The following is a 23001-nucleotide window of genomic DNA, read 5'->3' on the forward strand; positions in this document are numbered from 1 at the left end:
GATTGGCCATAATCAGCACTTGCCATATTGAACAAGAACTACAATCAAGAAAAAGGAGAAAAACCCAAGAAAAGGGGAAAAATTCAAAAAAAATATCTTTTATTATTTCTTATTTAAAACAATGTTTTCATTGTTGACTCGCAGTGTTGAAAATTTTGTTCTTGCCCCCAGACAGGAATTTTCTTTGATGATAGTTTATGTTCTGTAGCCTTTTGATCTCTGCTTACTTCCTGCAGATAATGGGTCTCTTAGTAGGAAATCAGTGGTATCTGTAGTAAATATTCACTATACCGATGACGGTCAGGCCAACCCCTGAGCAGTCAGTGAGATGATGCTTTGAGTAGCCGAAAGAAAAGTAAAAAAAAATAGATCTTGCTATTAGAAAATGTTCTATCACTTCACACTAATTCTCTTGAAATAAAAGATCAGTGATTTGCCCAAGAAAATGTTATGAACAAAGTGAGATAGCCTCTTCGTTTGTTTCCAAAAGCAGGTGCTCCTTGTGTAGGTAATTAGAGTACAGTGGGTGCAGAGTGGTGCTTGGAGTTTAGGGTCAACTTTGCTGTCCGCTCCGTAGATTTTACAGGCGATTTGCTCTTTGCTTTAAGAAGAGAAAGTGATATTGGAAAAAAGTCAGCACTTTAGACTAAAGCAAAGCACCCTTCACAAAGCCACAGACAAGAAGCAGGACAGAAAGTCCATGGCTTGTAGCTATCCTCGCACCTGCGGAAGAAGTTATAAGATATTCGCTCATCTCGAAGATTTCCAATGCTCCTTATTAGGCTGTTTTAAACACATACATATATATATTTAATTAGCTCGCCAGCTTGGCTCTGGTGCCCATGAATGTCTTGGCATGCACTGCAAATAACAACACATACAAAGTATTTCAGTCCCGGGAAGTGGTCTTGTTTGCTTTGTCTGTTTTCAAGCCATGCCATCCCACAGTTGGGAAGACTTAGAGGAACAAATGCAGATACTTTTCCCTCAAGTAATTCTCTGAGGATCATTCCCTATAGTCATTTGGTTGTTCCTATATGGGTGTCTAAAACAAATCCCCTGTTTTACCACTGTAAGCGTAAAACCACAGGAGATAAAACCCAAACCGAGAGCAGCAGGCTTCTCAAAGGCCTGCAGAACGGGTGCTGGGGTGGGTGCGTTGGGGTATCTGCTTTTAGAGGAAGATCTTTCTCAACCTTTTAATCCTTAAAATCTGAAGAAAAGTTAGTGCTATCAAGAATTGGAAATTTTTGAAAGCGCTCTGAGACTACATAAGGGAGAGAATGAAATAGTGTTTTTGCATTTTTCTTCACATATTTTATCCAGTAAGCTACAAATGATGTATTTAATACCTTTATTAGTGAGAAAACAAAAATGTGATGGATCTCAAAGCATTTCTTTTCTTCTTCTTTTTTTAATTTAAGAAAGGTTAAAAAGATTTGAAAGGGGTGAGGGTAGGAAAATTCAATCTTTTGAATATTTCATCTAAATCATGTTCAAGTCCACATTGGCAATGATAGAAATTGTGGTGTAAACACATGCCCTCAAAAAATCTCTGTAAATATTTGGGCTTCTAAAGGGGCTGTTTATCAGACTCATATTCCTGTTTTCAGTTAGGTTACTTTAGTGTCATCATCGATTTGCCTTTGTTCAGGAGGTGAGTCATGTATTTAACACAGAAACGTAATGACTGAGGACCCAGAGGTTAGTGGCGGGTCTCTGGAGAGTGTTGCTTCACTCAAGCTGGGTGACAAGGTTCAAATTGCAAAAGTAAAGTACAGTCCACATGCAGCTCTAAGTACAAAGATCATGCAAGGAAAACATATAAAATCTATGTAGAACCACTAGCATCAGAGCTTTCCAAAATTAAATATATGCCCTTGTTATCTTTTGAAGAGAGACTCTTTGACAGGGATTCAATCAATTAAAAAAGAAAGAAAGAAAATGATTACATGTCTCCTTAAATTGCTAACCACACTTGACACAAAGTATGTCTGATGTTGAATAAAGGTTTTAAAAATGCTAAAAACAATAAAACCAAGGAAAATGATTTGTTCTTCAAAAACAATATTTTGTGAAATGGTTTCCTTTTCAGCATGAACATTGCAAATGGGCTCAAACTTGCTGAAACTGTGAATTATGCAGCTCATTTCTCGACTAATCAACCCTTCACAGGAGATGCCCATCATTCCTGTGAGATTCGAAGGGAACAGCTATGTCATTCTAACCCAACATTTCCTATCACACTGTGCCCAGTATGTGCAAGTTAAAACAAAAGTTACATGAGCAGTATAACTGGAAACAAACCCAATGATATACTGTAAAGAGTATTTTAAAGTTAAAAATTTGAATAGCCATCAAATATGCAATAAACCATTGCAACACACCACTTTTTTTCCAGATTGTAATCATTCACCCACTCTAGGCACCTGCATTTCCTAGCATATTTTTCATTAAATGAAATTTATTTCTGTCAAGCCAAATATATATTTTTCTCCTGCACAGTAAATTCTAAAGCAAATCTGTTTTGTCATCAAATCACAGATTGTTTTGCTCTTCTTTCTAGGTTTTATTTATGTCTGGAATGAAGGGGTATGTGCTCCTTTATCTTTGTAATCCCAAAGACTTTGACAGTGAAATCTGAGAATCTAACATGCTATAATTTACCCTGTGTAATTTTAACAAATAATCATCATAGTCAATTTCATTCAAATGTACACTATTCTGAATATAATATTACTATTTATCAAACATGTTATGGTCTATTCTAGAGAAAATTAAGCAAATGTTTTTTGTAAAATGCAAACTTTGGCTATGCGTCGTACTCTAGTCTCATTTTTACAAATAGAAACATTTTACTGTTTTGAAACAATGAGATTCAGGATTGCAATCAGAAGCCCTGAGTTTCAGTTTCCTCTGCAGCCACTCATTTCTGAAATCCCAAATAAGATATTTATTTCTTTGATGTTTTCTAAAATGAGCATAATAATTGTTTGCATATTATTGTTTTATATATATGTTTTCATGAATATGCCAGACATTGTGTTTGGTTATCTCTTTTGCTTTATTTGGTTTCCTTTTGCTCTATGCCCAAGCCACACAGGATAACCTGTTATCCCCTAAGACGATCATGCATTTAAACAACTCTTGCCCTCAGATAGCTGCGTTCCATTGTGTCTGTTCCCACCAACTAGTTGTAAGCTCTCTCCTCTGAACTTCCTCTGTATTCTGGTTTTCCCTCTCTTGTGGCCTTAACATGGCTCACATTGACTTGTAATTCATTATATTCATATCTTACCTCACTGATTACACTATAAGCTCATTAAAGGCAAGGATGAAATTTTAGCAATTTTTTATTATTCTCAAAGTTTAAAACAATGCCTTGAGTTTTTAAACTTTTGTTCCCAACACAAAATACCCTGTGAAGAAGAAAGGGAAATGCTATTATCTAAATTATGGGAAGAAAATGTGCAGATAACATGCCTCGATGAAGAGTAGCCTAATAGAACCTAGAGATTTCTCTCTGACTCAGAGTGTGATTTCATGATGTCCTTTGACTTCAACTTAATAATGATGCATTTCATTTGTTTTTATGCTTATAGGTTTCCTCGGTGCTCTCTCAGGTGTAATTTCTCATGCCTTTGTAAGGTAGGGGGAGGGAGGATTTGCTCCATTTTGCAAATGGAAAAGTCTAAGAAGTTTTCTTAGAAGTTTAATGAGTACAGACACTTAGCTTCCATTTTTCAGCCCTTTTTATACATCATGCGATAGCACATCACATCAGCCTCAATGGGATGTGGACGTCGGGCATGGCCCAAGACAGTGTCTGTGACAAATGAGTTTGGCCAAGGAGAAATAGGAAAAAAAAAAAGCCTCAAATATTTTATCTTCATTATGTATAGTTATTATTTCAGAGAATAACAGAAAATTTCATCTATTTATTAAAAAGAAAAACAAAATAAAACAACAACGAATCACAACAACACAGAGTCGAGATCTTGGCATCCTCAGAGGTCAGGTAGAGAAGGAGACATTTATCACCATTTCCTCAGTCACTGCATCCGCCTGCCTGGTTTAACTCAGCACAGCCTTCCAGTCGGGAAAGCCTGCCTGGCCCTCATCTGTCTTGCCTGATGGAAGAACTTGGCCCACTTTTGCACCTTCCATCTACATTGCCATGTCTTTCCTGCATCTACAGCCGTGTGGCTGGAAGACACTGGGCATACTGAACAAAGCTGCACCCTCTTCTCCTTCACATCAATCTGCCAAATGGCTACAGTGGACTGGGTACCTGCTACATCAGGGAATATGCATACATGTTACATGCATACACTGTCTTAGTTCATCCTCTTATCAGCCCAGTAGAGTAAACATACAAGTCAGGAAAATGTAACTCAGCAGCATGGAATAACTCACCCTAGGTTACACGGTTAATAGGTAGTAAGCAAAGGTACAGAAATGAAGAAAGAGCAATGCAGTCAGATCGGCTCAGAGTCTGGATGTGCTTCTTTCTGAAACTCCCTGAGGCAAGCAACCTTCCTCACTGTCTCCACACCTGTTAGATCAAGATGTGAAGCTATTATTTAAGTGTACATTTATCTTTTCAGCGAAAATGCACTGGCTATAACACACTTGAGAAAAATTTGAGAACTTCTTTTCCCCAAGTCTGAACTGATGAATATTGAATATGAAAACACTATCCGCTTCTCTGTTTTCCTAAACATTAATAAGTCAAGTTTGTTTTCCTCCATATAGTGTGCCAAGTGTCTGATGATATAATATTTTGCACTTTTCATACTGTAATCTTTTAAATCTTGAAGGTTCCTCCAAATTCTTTAAATATTTGAATGAGAGGTGGTTCAACCACTGTTCTTGCATGCCCTCTTCTTTCTATGAACTTCTCTTTTCTAAACTTTTAATTCAAATTTTATAGTCTGGGACCAGGAAAGGTTAAGTTGATGTTCAAAGTGCAACCATTAGTGACAGGAGAGAAAGACAACCAGAGCTCTTGGCCACCAGAAAATATACGGGATATGGGTAATTAATTCAAAGAAGGAGAACGTTAAGACAACTAACTAGACAATTTATCCCATCTATGTCTTGCCAGCTCTTCAAATATCCTCTTTCTCTTGGCTGGGATTATTTTGTGATGGGTTAATTTTCTCCGTGAGCACAACTCTTGGTTTCGATATACGGAAGAGCCATAATTCAGGGCACCTGTCTGCAGATTTAAGTACGATTCTCATAGGTTTTTCCCTTTTCTTGTTTGAGCATCAGGTAGGGTCAAAAGGAGCAAGAAAAGAGAAAGAACACAGTTTCTCTCCTGCTGTGGCTCCCTGGTCTGACTCCAGCATCTTTAGTTTGTAGAAGTGAATATTCGTGATGCTTATCATATGAAGAAACCTAAGAATGGAAATTTTCCAATAATGAAAGAAGCAACACTCAAATAATTGTTTTGCCTGTGAAGAGGCTAATCTTATAAAGAATGGAGTGTCCGTTACAGCTCTAGGGACGGACAGGCCTTTGACTTACCTCTCTTTCATTACAGATGCCAGCTTTAAGATATGAAAAGAGCTGTGTGAGAAAATTTGAGCTAGCTTTTAATGCAATTTTTATTCAGGTTTGCACATACTAAATCATGACTTAAGGGGAAATGTCAAATAATAGGATGGTTTTATTCTATAATTTTTTGAAAAGAATATCTTTTTATTAGATTCTTATGGGTCCAAGGCCGATTTCTTCCAGAAACCCATTTTTTTAGAAGAAACAGGCTTCATTTTGACCTAATACATAAATCGCCTGTTTTACTTTGCCCAGGCATGTCGGCAGCAGCTGTTTAAATTTCCTTTCCTGCTTTCCTTTAGTCAGCAAATTTCCACGTCTATTCAGTTCCGAGGCCTCTTACTGTAGCTGAGGGAGCCAAGTGCAGCTGTTCACATACACAGGGTCTAGGTGACAACGTGCATGGGTGATAACCAATTCACCTCAGAATGTGGAACACAGAATGTTCTAGACTTTTTTGCTTACAGCTAATCGCTGCAGGCTTTCAGGGTTCCTACCTTCTACAGCGACTCAAGAATGGGCAAAAAAATGATGCTGCCTCCTGCCTGCTAAGGCCACAGTGCATCTCTCAAAACAGCACATTTTCACTGTAATTTGACTTATTCAAGTAGGAACTGATCTTGGTGCAGACAGAGTGATGATTCGGACAACAGCAGCTAATATTTCTTTACCTCTGACCATGGTCCCGGGAGGCTGCTATATGATCGTTTTGCTGATTAAGGAAGTGAAACCGAGAGAGATTATATAACACACTAAGTTTGCTCCATGAGTACATGGCGGCCACTGAGACTCAGAACCAGTTCTGTCTGACACTATAAACTGATTTGCATCATAATCTCAGCTGGAGAGTCTTCATTCCAGAAAACTCTAAATTTTCTCAATTCTGCTTATTAGAAATATATGGAAATATGAGTGGTTTTGACAAAATGGGAGAATATAAATTCATGGAAAAACAAAATATTTTCCAAGAATTAAGTTTAAGGCTACATATATTTAATCACTGCTTTAACGCATAAATAAGAATGATTCATTAAGGGCACTCCATTTACTGGTGTATAAATAAATGCTGCTAAAGTGCTTGAAACTATTTACTCACAGTTTAAATATGCCATCTGTGGGTATGTTTTCATTAATGATCAAACTCTTTATTCATAATGGGAAGGTAGATATTCATCCACACCTTGTTGGAATGATCACAAATCCACATTATGGATCACACACATGTGTAGCCTTGTTGCACTGACACTCTTGTTGAAGTATCGAGCTTGTCTGAGGGCTTAAAGAAGCACATTCAACTCAAGGATAACTATGAGGGTAAGTGGTGCCAATGTGGGATGGCTTTGCTGAGGGGCTGTGATCCAGAGCACTTATCCCATCACACGTGAGGACACTGTCCTAAGGAAGCTGATAAGAGGTGCTCCTATCTTTTACAATTTGCTTTAATTCAAGCATTAAGAGTGTAACATATATTTCTATGCAGATAGGATGCTGAATCCATGAAGAAATGCTCTCAGACTTTTTCGAAGCAGTCATATGAAATAAAACATAATAATCATTTATAAATCTCCCAGTGTATTGATTTATAAATGATGGTGCAGTCATCATCTCCCAATGACCGCACCACTGCTCACCACTTTGATCTCCCTCCAAACTGGGGGCTCAGTGAGTCACACAATGGAGAGAAAAATGATTACATGACATTTTATTTATGAACGTTATACGTGCTTGATTTATTTTATCAATATATTTATCAAGATCACACCCATTATGTTTAGAAAAACAAAAAGAATAATTTGATGGTCAGATTCTCCACCCAGCTCCCAGGAAGTAAAATATAATGTTCTTAATTTCAATGCTACTAGCAATTTCTGAGGACATCACTTTCATAGTAGTGCTTTCAATTTTCATATGCACACGTGTACATGCATGTATGTATATTTTGTCATGAGCTTCACAATCACACAACACCTTTATTATACTTTGCCTCTCTTTGTTTATTTGTTGAATATATTTTGTTTGTTAGTTTGTTTTCTCTCTCAGGAGCTGTCATTGGCCTCTTTTTAAATTTGGGAAATTTGAAATAATATTATTTTTTTCTTATAAGAAAAGTAATGCATTATCAATGTACAGATGTTATCAATACAAACAAAATAATCAAATAATTAAAAATTGTAAGGTATCTTGACTTTTGATGGACATTTTCATATATTTCTTGTCATTTTTATACGCACATATCTGAGGTTGATTTAAAATTTAGTATTCTTTACTTTTTCACTTTAAAGTTTTGTATCCTATATTTTTTCACATTATATTATATATTCTTCATTTTTTCACTTTAAAATTTTGTATACTATATTTTTTCACATTATATATTGGTTGTTTTCTAATTTCATTAAACATTTTTGAAAACATGATTCTAGAAGGTGCTTAATATTCATTGTATGGTTTTGTCACATTCACTGCGACACTTCCCTACTACTCTTGGCCCTTTGAGTATTTCTGGCTGTGGGCAGACCTCTGTGATACGCATCCCTGTTCTTGGGTCTGGGTCTGCCTCTCTCCTGAGCTCCTTGGAACTTCCTCCCAGGAGCATCATCTCAGGGACAATCTCAAGTCCTGTGACTTATCTTTCCTGCCAATTTTCCTCCAGAAGGGAAGTACCATTCACCTTGCAAGTAATGATACAGCAGAATGCCTGAGTCACTGTAAGCTTGACACATGTTGATTTTTAAAATCTTTGCCAAGATTATACATGTCAAATTTTTTTAAATGACTAGGGATTTGACTGGGACTGCAGTAAGTCTACAAATAGTTTTGAAAAACCTGACATATTTATAATGGTGAGCTTGTTCATCCAAAAACACCATATTTACTCATTTATTCAAACCTAAACTCTTAAAAAAGTGTTCTAATGGTTTTCATCTTTATACTACTTATTTGCTACTGCCTTAAAAAATAAGATATTTCATACCTTTTTCTTGTTGCTACTATTGAGGATTATATATTATGCCACAAATATTTTGTTTGGTTATTGCTGTCATATGGAGAATTGATTAAATTTTATCTTTACCTTGATTTTATCAATATTATTTGATCACATCTGATATATCTAAGTCATTTGGAGTGGATCATATAACCACTGCATCTGTAAAATGGACATTTTCCCTTCTTTTCCTGAATATTAGACACAAATATTTCCTTGTCTGTTATACCACTTATTAGTTACACTTGATTTAACCAAACAAATGTTTAAAATTATTTATAGTAAAATGTTATTTTCACTTGTATATTTTGTAACTTTAAATCTTCAAAATCTCAGACCTCTAATTTCATGCTGATCTTCCTATGTCGAATATTTCTTTTCTGCTCAGCTCTTTAATTAATTGACGTTCATTTGGACATGTGTTGTAAATTGTAATAATATGTTTCTATTTGTTATTTATTAATTGAATAAATCCTTCCTTAGTTATTACATGTTTAATTCATCAGATATTATTTTATCTTACCAATTTTAGAGATTCCACACTTCTTATTTTCTTTCATTTCTATTCATATTTCTGTTCCTTTATGGCCCTCTTAACTCATGGTTATTTGCTAATATACTTTAATATCTGGTAGGTAAAGGGGAAGAGAACTAATAAGGGCCAAGCTCACTCACGTGCCAGGTTTACTCTGCTAGACATTTAAAATACATCATGTCACTTAATGCTAACACGACCCTTGGGGCACATGTGTCACTGCCTCAGTTTTCCATATAAAGAGCCTGAGATTCTGTGTGCAGCTCACTCAACAAACGAGCTGGTAGAGAGTGAATCAAGGAGTCAAATCTGTATCTATCTACCAGCAGAAACTATGCCATTCTTAGTATAAGGTTCTAAATCCATTTTGTTTCTCTCTCTTTTTAGAGCTTTTAATAATATTCTCACATGTTTATATTCTCACATGTTTATATTTTCAGTTACACTATCTATAACTATTTTGTGATTTAAGAAATTCCAAGGGTCTTTTTGGAAAGCTTGAATTTAATTATGGTAGCAGCCAGTGTGTATAACTTCAGCTTCCTAAGACACATTCTTTATTCAGGTCACACAGTTCAAAGTCCTAAAAGTCCTTTGGAATTTTATTATTTTTTACCAATAAAGTTAACCATCTAGTTAGAGCCTTAGGCAAGACAGCTGGTGGCTAGTATCGTATGTAGTTATGTTATGTAGGGGACAATTTATCATCAATTAACATCATTGTGATAGAAGGAAAAAAGGAAGCTCTGAAGTTATGAACAATAAAACATAAGTCAGGAATGAAGACCCAGTCTCCTTTCTTTAACTCAGTCACCTACACACAGCCAACCAGGAAAATATTCGCCACAGTAGAGCCAGGTGGTGGAGACCATTTACTCTCATCATTTCATTGCTGCTGCTAATAATAATAGTATATAAGCACATGCAATAATAGTCATATTAACAGAGCAGCTAGTTGTCACTTATTGAGAATTGATTGGTGACATGCTCTCTATGTATGTAATTTCATTGAGTCCTCAAAACTCTGTGAGAATCATACTACAGTTTCCATTAAATAAACAAGGACTTGGAAGTACACGCAGCTCTGTGTGATGGCCACGAGGTGTGAACAGTCTCTCTCCTTAACAATTGTGCCCACCCCCTCTACTGGTGAGAGGCCCCTGCAGGTCTAAGGAGCATCTTCCAGTGGATTTCTGCTCCTTTGCAGCTGAAATGAATGCACCTGTGTCAGGCTATAGGTGGCAGCAGTGTTCCCTGGGAGAAGGAGACTTTGCCTTTCTTTTCTCTTGGAGGGCTCTTGTTATTTTAACCAACAGAGTGAGGTCTTTCCAGCAACTTCTCAACCCGTTGGTCATCTACCCAGAAAACTGCTCCTCTGGAAGCTTCCTGAAATCTCAAGGATCATGAAATCATTCGAGACAAGACCTTAAAACACTGGCAAATTCTGCTTCATGGCTCCTCGATCACAGAGCTCCTAGTAATCACAAATGAACCTGAAGGAACCCTAAGGTGGCCACGCACTGAAAAACCCCTCTGGCACACAGCGGAGCCTTGGTTTTACAGACCCAGCCAGTTACTGAATTTCAATGAGTTAAGTTAAACACAGCTTGCAGGAGAATTTAGCAAGTATAGACTCCCAATCTACGTAATTCCGTAAATCCGGTTCAAATATAGCTCTAGCAGATTCCTTAGCCTGTATTATCCAAAGCATTGCCTCAAATCTATTTTTCACCTTATTCATAGATGCTTGATTTACATAGCAGCCATTTAACTGATAGAATTACAATGATCAAATTAATTTAGCCTGTGTAAACAGCCAAGCTGGATCATTTAAACCAAAATCAACATTGAGGTCTGGATTATACATGTGGCTCTCTACCTGGATGCTGTGCACCATTTCCTCATATTTTAAATCAGGAACATAATTTCCAGCATGACGCTCAGCCCCTTATCTCCCTCCCCTTAGCAGCTCTGAAATCTGTTGTAAGATCCTTCTTGCTAACTTTGGCCACTTTTGGAAAGTTGCCATGTTTGTCAGCCACAGAGGAGCTTCGGAGCCCTTGGCTTCTAGCAGCTGTAGCAGCAGCTGCCTCTGAATGCTCAGGTTCACATCATGTTGAAAACACAATCATCATATTTCTGAGTTCAGAGAATAAGTATTCCTGCTGAGTGACTACACGTGGAAACATAACTACACCTTAACCATGGCCAGTTTTCTTATGAGTGCCAGCTGTTGATCACAGGAATGAAGAAAAGTTTCACAAAAGTGCATCACATTACTGGAAAAAATAATAGCAAAAGACCAGTTTCTAAAAGTGTATTTTGTAGCATCACACACATGCACACACATCTCATAGTAAATAATAAAAATTGTTTTCCTCTCACCCATAAGAACTCTTTAGAGACAATGATTCTCATAATTTACTGCACATAAAAATGCACATTTCTGCTTCTAGACTCAGAAATTTGTCCTGGGATACGAATTTTTAACAAGCTCTCTGGTAAGTCTGGCACAGGACATCTGCACTTTGAGAAACACTGTTTAGGAGTCTTGATCATTTTTGCAATAGTGGCAATATTATCTATTTATGCAAATATAATTATAAGAAAAAGAAGATAAAAGCAGAGACATACTGGCCCTCTCTCTTTTCCTTTTCTTGCCACACATGAGCTCCACGTGTTCTAGGCACTTAGAGGAATGCAAAAGGAAGTGGTGACCTTTGTAGCCAAGAAGTTATCTTTAGGGTGATCACCTACCCTATTTTGCCTGAGGGTCAGGCCTCCCAGAAAGTGGGACTTCCAGCATTAAGAGGAGAATAGCCCCAGGGAAAAATTACTATAAGACACAACCAGGGCTTTAAAGTAAGTGTAAACAAACTGCTGTGGGGACCTTAATGAGGAAACAGGCAATTCTAAGACAGTAGGAGAAAGAACATTTCTTTTTGGTGAGAAAGCTAAGATAATAAATTTGATTTTGAATATTTGAGTTTAGGGGCCTGACCTGAATATTTATTGCTGTGAAACAAGCCCCCATAAAACCTAGTGCCTTAAAACAACAATTTATTATTATCTCTCAGGAGTCTGGGGGGGGGGCAGTCAGCTGGGGCTGAAGCCAAAGGCTGTCTTAAGGCAGCTGCACTTCCTACTCGGTGGCTGGCTCTAAGTGGCCACAGCAGAGGCTGGCTGTCCCCTTGCAGGGTAGGTCTGGAATTGGTTGAGGTGGCATTACTCCTTCCCATCTCACTGTCACAGTGGTCACAGGCCAGCCCAGGCTCGGGGGGGGGGCGTGTGTGTGGACAAGAGGCACCACACGTCAATGGCTGGTGTCAATAACATGCAGGGGCTCTGCTCTGCACTGTACTCGTGGGACAGACATGGGGAGCATGACGGGGACAGCGGGGTGCTCTTGTCCGGCTCTCCAGAGGGAAATCGGAATCAGAATACCAACAGATAAGTTTTCTAAGGAAACGTTAGCGGTCGAAACCACAGAAACAGATGAGATCAGGGCATTGAGAATGGGAAAAGAACTACATTTAAGAAAGTAATTTAGGAGGAGAAGCCCACAAAGAGAGGGGAACACTAACAGCCAACAAGCAGGGTCCAGAGGGGAGTTTAGGAGCCCAGCGACTGGATAGCTTCCCCCCTGCCCCCCAGGATTCGGGACACGGGAAGGGGAGACGGGAGGTCCAGGGGTGCAGGGGGAGGGCAGAGGTGTGACCTTTGGGGGGTCGGGGCTGGGCTGTAGTCACAGTTTTGTTGTCCTGTTGGCCAAGGTTGGGGGAGAGGACCCATAGAAGGAACGTAGATGGGGGGAACAAAGGGAGGGAAGTGGGGTGGTGGTGAATGGAGGGGATGTTTGGCTTCTGTAAGGAGTAGATGTTCTCCATGAGAAAGGAAGAAACACGTAGAGAACGGTGTAGTTTATTGAGGTATTTGGGGATCTGTTCTCTGTGCAGGTGGAACTAAACCACTTCATGCTAGAATCAGGAATTGTTACCCTCAGAGCACCTACAGGATACTCTTCAATGTCAGTTATGGGTACAGACAAAGAGCTGGAGAAAAGAAACATCTAAGGGATGGCAAAAGCCAAGTTCTACCTGTTTGCTTTATCATTTTTTTCATTGTTTTGGTTCTAATTGCAGATTATCAACTGGAGGTAGAATTAAAAGAACTTAATGAGAGATATCATAAAGATACAGCCCAATGGGATAGTCACATGCTCACTAGCTTTTGGAAAAAATCTGGGAAAAGTAGATATATTGAATGATAGTTAAATCTTTTCTTTATCTTGTGATATATAGATGGTAATAGATTATTTTTCCATCTTTTTTAATGTAAATTTCTGCTTTAGGAAAACTGGGTAATTCTATGACAATTTGAACATTATATATGTGTATACATACAGAGTTATTTTCAGCTAATACTTTTCCTTCATAGAGACACAGAAATTCTCTGACAGAAAAAAGTATGAATTAAGAGTTGAGTATTCAATCTAAATAGTTCAGTCAACTAAGCCGAAAACTATGATGAAACTAAAAGGCTGATAGACCAGCCTTTGGTAACTGGTTGTATTACAGTGTCATATATACCACAGATGATGCATGCCTCCCTGTATGAAGTGAGAATAACAAAAGGCTAGTATAGCTTTTGGCCTGTAAAAGCAAGATTTTAATTTTTGTGTCTTCATCATGTCTTGCTTTTAACAGAATAAGAAAAGAAAGATGCATGGTTAACGGAATTTACAAATACTTTGTTTCTCACAAATGAAAATAGAAAAAAATATAAACCCTTTGAAGAATGGAAGTATGTCTTCCATTTTTGTGTCATTGTGCCTGGCATATAAGCTCTTGAAAGGATGGAGAGTGAATAAATGAGTGAATAAATGAAGCGTGGGTATTGAAATCAGCTTTATTTGAATATAACCTGAAAAATTATAAAGTGAAATTATAAATCAGGACGTGGGTGTTACAGGAAATATAATATTACATAAATATCCATCCCAAATATGGTATTTTATGCAATAATTGTGCAAGCACAGAAACTTACACATGAATAAAATTGGTGGCTGAGCCACCCTAGCTTCTGCACTAGAAGTTAAAAAATGTTAAATGTATATAAAATATTTTCCAGTATTCACTGGTAGGAAAATATAGAAATGAAAAATGTTGCTGTATTTCCAATTAATCTTTGCTATAGCAGATAATTTTTAGTGGAAATTACTTTGAATGGATATGGGCTTCCATGAGTCAGCATCCCCTGTCTCCTTTCACTCTTCCTCTAGGACAAGCAATGAGTGAGGCTGGTGATGGGGTGGAAAATGAGCAGTGATTTTTAGTTGAAAATTGTTAGAAGATGTGTAGAGTTTACCACTTAGCACCAATCACAATACTAAGAAAGAGACTAAAGTAAAACAGAACTTCTTAGAGTATGTTATTCAATCCAAAACGTAAAGAGTTTAGAAATAGAACATTTCATTCTATGCTTAGAATCCTTCACTTGGGACAGGTAATCTGTCTGTTTGATTCCACAGAATGGATTTATGATTTCTGGCCTGGAATATTCTATGTAGGCTAATAATTTCAATTCCATGATTTGGAGTCCTCACCAGTTAGGCTGTAAACTGTTGGCTGAGGGGACTCTGTGATTTTGCATATAGTGTCTAGCTTCTTCTTTTGATGGTATGAAAAGGAGGAGGGCAATGTCTCCAAAGATATAAAATCTTTACCAAATAATGGCTACAAAAATTATAACCATTAGGGGTGTGTGTGTGTGTGTGTGTGTGTGTGTGTATATGGGTGTGTATATATATGTGTGTGTGTGAATATATATATATGCATATTCTAGCTATGGTTTTTTTCTTTACTTTGGGATATAAAAGAGATGATAAAGAGGAAAATAAGGCAAAGTCACACAAATTTGGGTTCAGAGAGGCTAAGCTGTCTATTCATCAGACTGACATAAGTTGTCGTGACCAAGGCATGCTGGGATAGCTGCTCCCCTACATTTAAAGGCAGGACAAACTCACAGAGACCCTGAGTTAAGCTCAGGACAAATCATCTCCATTAGTACGTGAAGCCTAAGGAGGAACCTAGAGCGGCACACATTATTATAAAAATGTTGCTTACAAATAAGGATTTAAAGATATATGTACATATACATATTTCTCCATATAAATGTAAATATATAAAGATTTAGATATATATATATATATATATATATATATATATATAAATATCATCCTGATAAAATGATGAGATTTTTTTCAATGTAATGGCTAAAAAGAATCTGAATGGTAGCAATAGAATTTTCTATTACCAACAGTAGTGTCAATAATTCTTCAATGATAAACTATAAAGGGAAAAACTTAAAAATGAGAAATTATAGATTTTATGCTCCCTTCATCCTATAATATTACGTCAAGTGTGTTAGCGAAATACAGAATGGTCTGGGGTGGTGTTAAGTACTGCCTATCCCAAGGTTAAAACCTCAATGAGTTTCCACTGGCTGAATGAGCGCATAAATTAATGCTATTCAGAGCAGCTTTAACTTGCACAGCTGACTTAGGAAGCGTGTGACTAAGCTTGACTAAGCTTCTAAATTGGCATCGGAGCCACACTGACAGGAGCTGCCTTATCTCTGCACCACTTTCTGCCTTTCACCCCACCCCCCTCATTTCCTCCCATTATCATCATCACTTTCATCACAGGCAGCTGAAGTTTCTCCTTCAAAATCAGAAGCCCTTGGAGCTTGGTCCTGCTTAAGGCTACGGGTCCCTGAAAATGTGTGTCTCTTTCATTTACATGTTGATTAAGTGAAAGTCTCTTAATTTGGGCTATTATCGATACATAAATCTGTAGAGAAAATAAACATGCATTTATAATGCAACCAAACATTACGTGATTTATTGTGCTTATAATGTGTAAAAACAGAAGGAAAAGAAGTCCAGCTCTCAGATCCCCTGGACATGAAGCACTGCCAGCGACTAATGGGCAATTCACATCCTCTGGGAAGGCCAGCCTCCCTGGCTCTCATAGCTCATCCTCATTTCAAATGAACTAGGTCTCCAATTTTAAAACCGTCATACATAAATCTATCTACTCTGACCATCTTCCTGCGGAGGGTTTGTGAGGGGTAAAATGGGTTTCCATACCTGATTGTGGACTTTGTTTGGGGATTTTGGCTACCGCTTGAGGGCTGGAAGTGGAGTGCACTCGCTGGTTGGCAGAGCTGTGCATGCTGCCGGGAGTGGCTGCAGAGACATTCTTGCGAGGCTTCACATCCTGCAGCCACATGGGTGAGGCCTCGAAGGCCTGCATCCTCCGAGCATGGCTGTTGGCGTTGACTTTTAGGTAGGCCTGGGCTTTGTGTTCCTGAAGCTCTCCATAATTGGCGTCGGTCACCCTGCATTCATATAAGCCTTCATCCTTTTTCCTCACTTTGGAAATCTGAAGCTTGTGAGAGATGTCATTGCCTTGGACTTTCACTGTCTGAAAAATTGCAAGTAAAAAAATAAAGTGCTACATCAAGAGACTGGGTTCCAGTACCTTGTCCCAAGCTTGCTAACGCTGGAAAATTAAAGGGTCTCATTATTCTCACAACCATAGGCTGAAAGCTTTTTATTTTCTCAGCAGTCAAATTGGAAGACCTTATTTATCCTATTTTACTAACACCTGGATTCACAAGATCATGGAGACATTAGTTCAATCCAGCTGGACTAGATTCCATTAGCCATGTGGTTCCCATTTCCCAGGCTGTGGGACCAGCTCTGCCATGTTCCCATCATGGGACTGGCCTCTGCCTGGTGAGCTCAGCTGAATGAAGCACGACTTAATGAGGCTGAGTGTATAGTTTACACAGCCCCTCTCACTTCTTCACTGCTGGCGCCCACTCTTGAGAGATCAAAAAGACATGTTGTTGGTCACGACTGAGTTTAAGTGAGAATGTGCTTTTTTCCCCACTTTGGGATGATTACTAAAGGGAGTGACAAAATAGACTTGGACAGTAATGTTTTTTTCTCAAATTGTTGGTGCAGTCTGACCTATAGTTATGGGGTGGCATGATTTAGGGAGCAGATTAATGTCACCTGAAATCCTATGGCTCAGAGTACATACCTCCTGCTACCATAGGGTCTGTGGGCTACTGGAAATTGAGATGCTATCAGTTAAACACTGCTTTGATTTTCAAAATAGAAATTGACTCTCGTTTCTACCAATAATTTATATGCCAGATTAACAGCAAGATTATATATAAGGTTATGTATAATATATAAAATTCTATAATATGTAATATATATATATATATATATATATAAGCATCTTTATCAGAACTAGATTTGATATATATCATCCATGATTGACAGAATGATGGACTTCATAAGACATTCAAGATTTGAGGATTTGGATAATCTCAAAAGATAAGAAGTGAGGAAGGCATAAAGTTATTTCTCTACTGGCCCTTTCACTTTCAAATAGCCATAAGTAATTAAGAAAATTTGGGCAATGTTCATCTGGCTTTTACATATAGAGTTGTATATACAAATAGTTTCCAACATCTGAACCATAAGTATGCATTTATGTGTATGAAAAATTACATATGAATATTACTAATACTGTAAAAATAAAGGGAATCGATAGTTTCAAATATATTTTCAGCTGGGTCTCTGATTAAGGTTGGGGCAGAGTGCTTATATTATTATTATCCCACTTTACAGTATAGTAAACTGAGGCTTAGGGGGTTTGGGTCAGTGATTTTCAACACTGACTGCCCACTAGAATCATCTGAGGAGGTTTAGAAAATGCTCTCATTTGGATTAATGCAGAAACACTGTGCATCTCTGGGGGGCAAAACTCATATCAGTATTTTGTGAAAGCTCTCTTGAGAATTCAAATTAACTGCTGGTTTAGGACATACGTTCAAGGTCACACAGCGGGTAAACTGGGAACACACTGCTTTCTACCTCAGTTTGTGTCTAGAACTCTTTCCAGTTTACTAGATTATATGAACTCTGGGCATAGATAATACTGTTAGCAGTCGTGTGCATGGCTACGCATCTGATTGCATGCTTCCCTAGGTCAAGATGTGTGAGGCTGCTTCACCACTGGTCTTTGGAGGGTTGGGGTACGGGTGAAGGATGAAAGATGAATAGGAAATAAACAATCTATCTAATTGTATGTGTATGTGAAAAATGAAATATTTAAGAAAAACATCGTTAATAATGGATGTTACCAATAAAGCTTTTCTAGCATTGTCAGAAAACAAGAGTTTCTGTGATATTAGAATAATTGAATTGAAAGATTCTAAAAAGTCCATGAGTTTATGAATAGAAACTGGAGTTTCTGGTTTGTATCTTATTTTTGTTTGATATTTTCTTCCATGTTGAGATTATACATTTAGATTGGAGAATCTGATTTTATTAGTATAATACATTTTTACACTTTTAGTTATAATAGCCTCAGAATAAATTTCTTTTTAAAATGTGGGTCATTGGATTTTTAGATTCTTTATACATATATTATTTCTAGTAATGGTAACTTGTTTACTAATTATCAACAAGCTGAGCAGTTGTACAGTATAAAGTGATTCTAGATGGCTTCATCTGAGGTGTAGTAAAAAAGATTTTTTTTCTAATTTCACTCACAATTATGAAAAGTAATAACCAGCAGAGTAGAAATACATCTCTGTATTATCAACAGGTTAACCTCCTCCAATAATGCTTTTATATTTATATTGGCTTTTGGTTTTATATTTACATTTATATGATTTTGAACACTGGCATTAGAAATATGTTGCATGCATTATGAATGACGTTGAAGTTGAGCCGTTTTCATTACAACTTCAACACTCTGTTGGATGCTCTAATTTTTTTCAGCCTGGGAAGATTTTCGTACCGTTAGTGTTTTACTTGCAATTGAAGGATAATTACTGGTATAATTTTGAACGGATATTATTAGCATTGCAGCCCTTTAACAGTTATGTAACTGTTAGTAAGAGCAAGAATAAAGTCTCACACACTTCTTTGGGTGGCAAAATGACTCCCTAGTAATTGTTCAAATATCTACGTCATTAAGATAAATAATTTTATTGTATGAACTCTGCTTCAGTGTGCATGTATCCAGTGAGGTAAGACACGACACAGACAGCGGGCTCTCATCCTGTGTATGCAAGTTGCCTGTTTCAGGGGCAGTAAGTTAATAGACTTTTGAAAACCTGAAATTCCTAACTAGTGCCCCCGGGACCGAGGGCAGCCGTCGTGGTGACACTTACGCTGATCTTGGTCCCGTCGCCGTCGGGGTCCCGGTATGGCAGCAGCTCCGTCTGCAGGAGGAGGAGGGGAAGGGGGGTGGACATCGACGCTCAGACCGGGCCCGGCCTGAGCCCTCGGCCATGCAAACCTAGCGGGGGGGCGCTGCCCCGGGCCGCCCGGGGGCAGGGCTCGGGGACTCGGGAGCGGGGATAAGGGGCTCCGGAGGGTGGGGACTGGGGGGCGGGGGCTCGGGGAGCGGGAGAATTAGGGACTCCCGAGAGTGGGGATTCCGGGGTGGGGACCGCGGAGGCTGGGATTCCCGAGGGTGGGGAATAGGGGGCACCCGGGAACTCGGGGGGCTGCGTTCGGGTCAGGCCCCCGGGGCGCGCCAGTCTGCGGGACGGGACTCTGCGTCGTTCCCGGCCCGCGCCCCCTCCCTGCGGTCCCTTCTACAGGCTTCCTCTCGCCCCCGCACGGCCGCCGCCTCTTCTGCAGAACTGTCTGCACCTCCGTTCAGACCCTCGTTTCCCCGCCCCTCCGCTCCTGCTCTGTTCTCCTCCCCTCCCCGCCCCCTCTCCACTTGGGTCTCCTCGGGTCCCTCCGTCAGTCCCCATCCCCTTCTCCCCTGTCACCCTTTCTTCCCTCTCTCCCCGCCCTCCGTCTCCCCCCGCCTCCCTCTCTCCCCCTCCACTTCCCCTCCTCTCTCTCTCTCTCTCTCTCTCTCTCCCCCCTCCCCCCTCTGATTACGGCGGAGGTGAGAGAAACCGACGGGGGTGGAGGGCGGGGGTGATGGAAACACCGACGTAATTCCTGTCCTCACACCACCGTCCCGAAAGGGACATTGAGTGTCCGGGGATGTATCAACACGGCAGTGCCATCACGGACAGCTCACAATGACCCGTACGAAAAGGAGGAGACTATTCCCGGTCTTTAACCGGGAAAGACTGGACAACATGCCTTCCCTTGGTTTTAACGTGGTGTCACCAGGGCACGCGGCTCACCCCCTGGCATCCCTGGGCGTCCTCCTTGCCGAGAGAGCCAGGGGGCTCCCCATGGGCGCCCAGGCATCATCTTGGGCCCGACCCCAACTGGACACTCAGAGGTCTAAGTCAGTGGGTGGGACGGACGCGAAGGCGACGGGACTCCGCTACCTGTGCCCCGGGTACTTCGGCCCCGGGGTCCAGGTCCTCCGGCCCCCGCAGGAACCACCACTGGATCTCCAGGTACACCGAGGCGGAGCCGCTCTGGAAAGCGCAGGACATCTCCACATTCTGCCCCTCGGTTGCCGTCACGTTTCGCGGAAACTCGGTAAATTTTGCTGCAAAACAGAAACGCACCCTTTTGGAATATGCACACCACTGTTGACAGCGTCTTTTGAGAGCTCACTACATTTTCCTTCGACTTAAAAATAAATAAATAAAAACCGCAACAAAAAGCCCTCTGTGACATCCCAGAGGCTCCCCAACCCCCTTTCCTTTGCCTCTTTCTTTTCTTATTTTTGGTATGGTGCCTAAATCATTTTGTTTTTGATCAAGTCCAGATAATGGAAAGGTTAACAAGCTTGCCAATAACTCCCCTCTGTTAGCCAAGATGTCCACAGTTAGATACAAATACCTTTTGTCAGACTGCAGTATTCCCCAAAACTTACTGAGGGTTTCAGTGAAGTATATTTTACTTATATTTATATTTAAGTGTATTTGACAAATCTGTCAAGCTGATACAAGAGGAGAGCCTCCTGCCTCCAAGTTTGTAAACAATTTATGACTAACTGGACGTTTCATGTTAATAGAGAAGGGATCATGATTATCCGTCAAAATTTACATTCCTGATATATCATGACACTTATTAGCAATTGTGATTCAAAGGCTACAGCAGTGAAACAAGTTGCACACTGTCTAAGCTGTGGATATTTCTTTCCAAATTAACCTTCATATTTGTTCCCATCAAGCAACTGTATTGTAAACTGTCATACATCGTGGGATGTAAGAATCACACACCTGGGCTTGGTTCAGATTAAAGATTGTTCCGAAGTTACTAGAGACATTTTTTCCCAGCCTTTTCATTACCAATCTTGACACTGCTAGTTTGCAAGATTCATGGAGTCATGGTGAAACTCAAAAATATGTTTCCTCTCTCCCAAAGGCACTTCTCCAACATGGAATGCTTTGGATGGTTGTTCTTATCCTGTCTAAGAAATATTTTGCAAAGAGCTGATGATTCCCTAAAAGTCTTGGAGAGATTTGTGGCTGAAGGAAGTGCACAGCTACAATGCAAACTCATGGGGAGGAGGGCTGAGGGGGCTGCAGAGCCGATTCAGGGTGGATGGATGCACTTTGCCCCCACTTTTCAATGCGAGGCACCATCAGTGTCTCTTTCCAAAAAATTTTTAAATAAAATCCCAACATGATCTCTATTGAAATTGAACTGTATTTATACTTAGAGGAAATGGGAGATGTTAAGAAGACATTCTGATCCGAAAAGGACTCTTCCATTCAAGCTGGAAGAGTGTGGCATTTCTGTTTGCAGAAGCGATGCAGTCCTCTGACAGCAGAGGTGTGATTTGCTCATGATGCTGAAATGATCACTGCAGCCTGCGAAGTCCTAACAACTGGATTTAGCAGGCTACTGCGCTGCTGCTGCTTGTAATGCAAGTCGTGCCTTTTTATGGGTCCTCAGAGGAGTCTGTCCTTTGATAAACACACAGGCAAACGAAGTCACACGGACCCAGAAAAAGGAAACTCTAAGCTCATACTGCCTACATCGAGGAGGAGAGCTGGCCATGGAGAGTCCCCAATCCCAGCTCTGTTTGCGATGATTATGTATGCACGAGTGGTCACCCTGTGCATGCACACAGATAGAAGGGACACACACACACACGCACACACATTCACTTATAACCCTGTGTTTGTGCTCACCAAGGAACCCACCTCGTTGTCGGGCACCAACTAGATCTGCTCTCAAATCTAGCAGGGCTACTATTTAATAAACTTTAAAGAATAATGCCAAACAGAACATTATTCCTCTGTTACTTGCTAAGCACCTCACCACATCTGCCTGGCCATTCTTTGAACACAGAGAAGACACACAAACACACACTCACAGCGCAAGCAAATGTATATTTGCCAGTGAGCACAGACTTACCTTGAGAAGAAAGCCCTTGCTGTACATATAAAACGGAAAAGAAAACAAATCCAACATACGCCAAAAAGATCCCCATCGTTCCAAAAAAAAAAGGGGGTGGGGGTGGGGGTCGTCACATTAGTGTAGCCAACAGCCAAAAAGCCCTAAAAGAAAGGGATGCCACTGTCTCGCGGGCTCGGTCTCAGCGCCCGGGGCGCGGCGCCGCGAACATCCTGCTGCTCGCCGGCGCGGACTGGCTCTAGGGATGCGGAGCGGGGAGCCGGCGGCGCAGTGCCGGGCTGGGCACCGGGCTGGGCTCCGGCGGGCTGCGCGTGCACACCCGGATCGCGGCGCTGGGCAGTGCCTGGCCACTCGGCCGCCCGCCTTCAGCTTCCTGCGGCGGGTCCGGCGTCAGCCCGCGGCGTGGGGCGCGTGGCGCGGGGACGGGCGAGGGGCGGGGACCTCGCGGGCTCGCGCCGGCTCCCCTCTCCGCGCCGCGGCGCCTTTAACTCCGTGCGCGCCGGGCCGCGCTCCGTCTACGCTCGCCTTCCGGAGAGC

The 23001-nt window shown here is 40.4% G+C and overlaps 1 protein-coding gene across 1 annotated transcript; it reads right to left on the reverse strand.

Annotated features, from left to right (window-relative positions):
• Window positions 1-512: 512 nt before the first annotated feature.
• On the reverse strand, window positions 513-22540 carry VSTM2A (V-set and transmembrane domain containing 2A; the record flags this gene model as incomplete). Its single annotated transcript, XM_081244357.1, has 5 exons — window positions 513-601; window positions 16231-16567; window positions 19344-19394; window positions 20475-20641; window positions 22465-22540. The coding sequence occupies 5 exons, from the start codon at window positions 22538-22540 to the stop codon at window positions 513-515; spliced, it is 720 nt and encodes a 239-aa protein (XP_081100483.1).
• Between the last annotated feature and the right edge of the window lie 461 nt (window positions 22541-23001).

This window comes from Mesoplodon bidens (assembly GCF_964165515.1).
Source record: "Mesoplodon bidens genome assembly, chromosome: 9".
NCBI lineage: Eukaryota > Metazoa > Chordata > Mammalia > Artiodactyla > Ziphiidae > Mesoplodon > Mesoplodon bidens.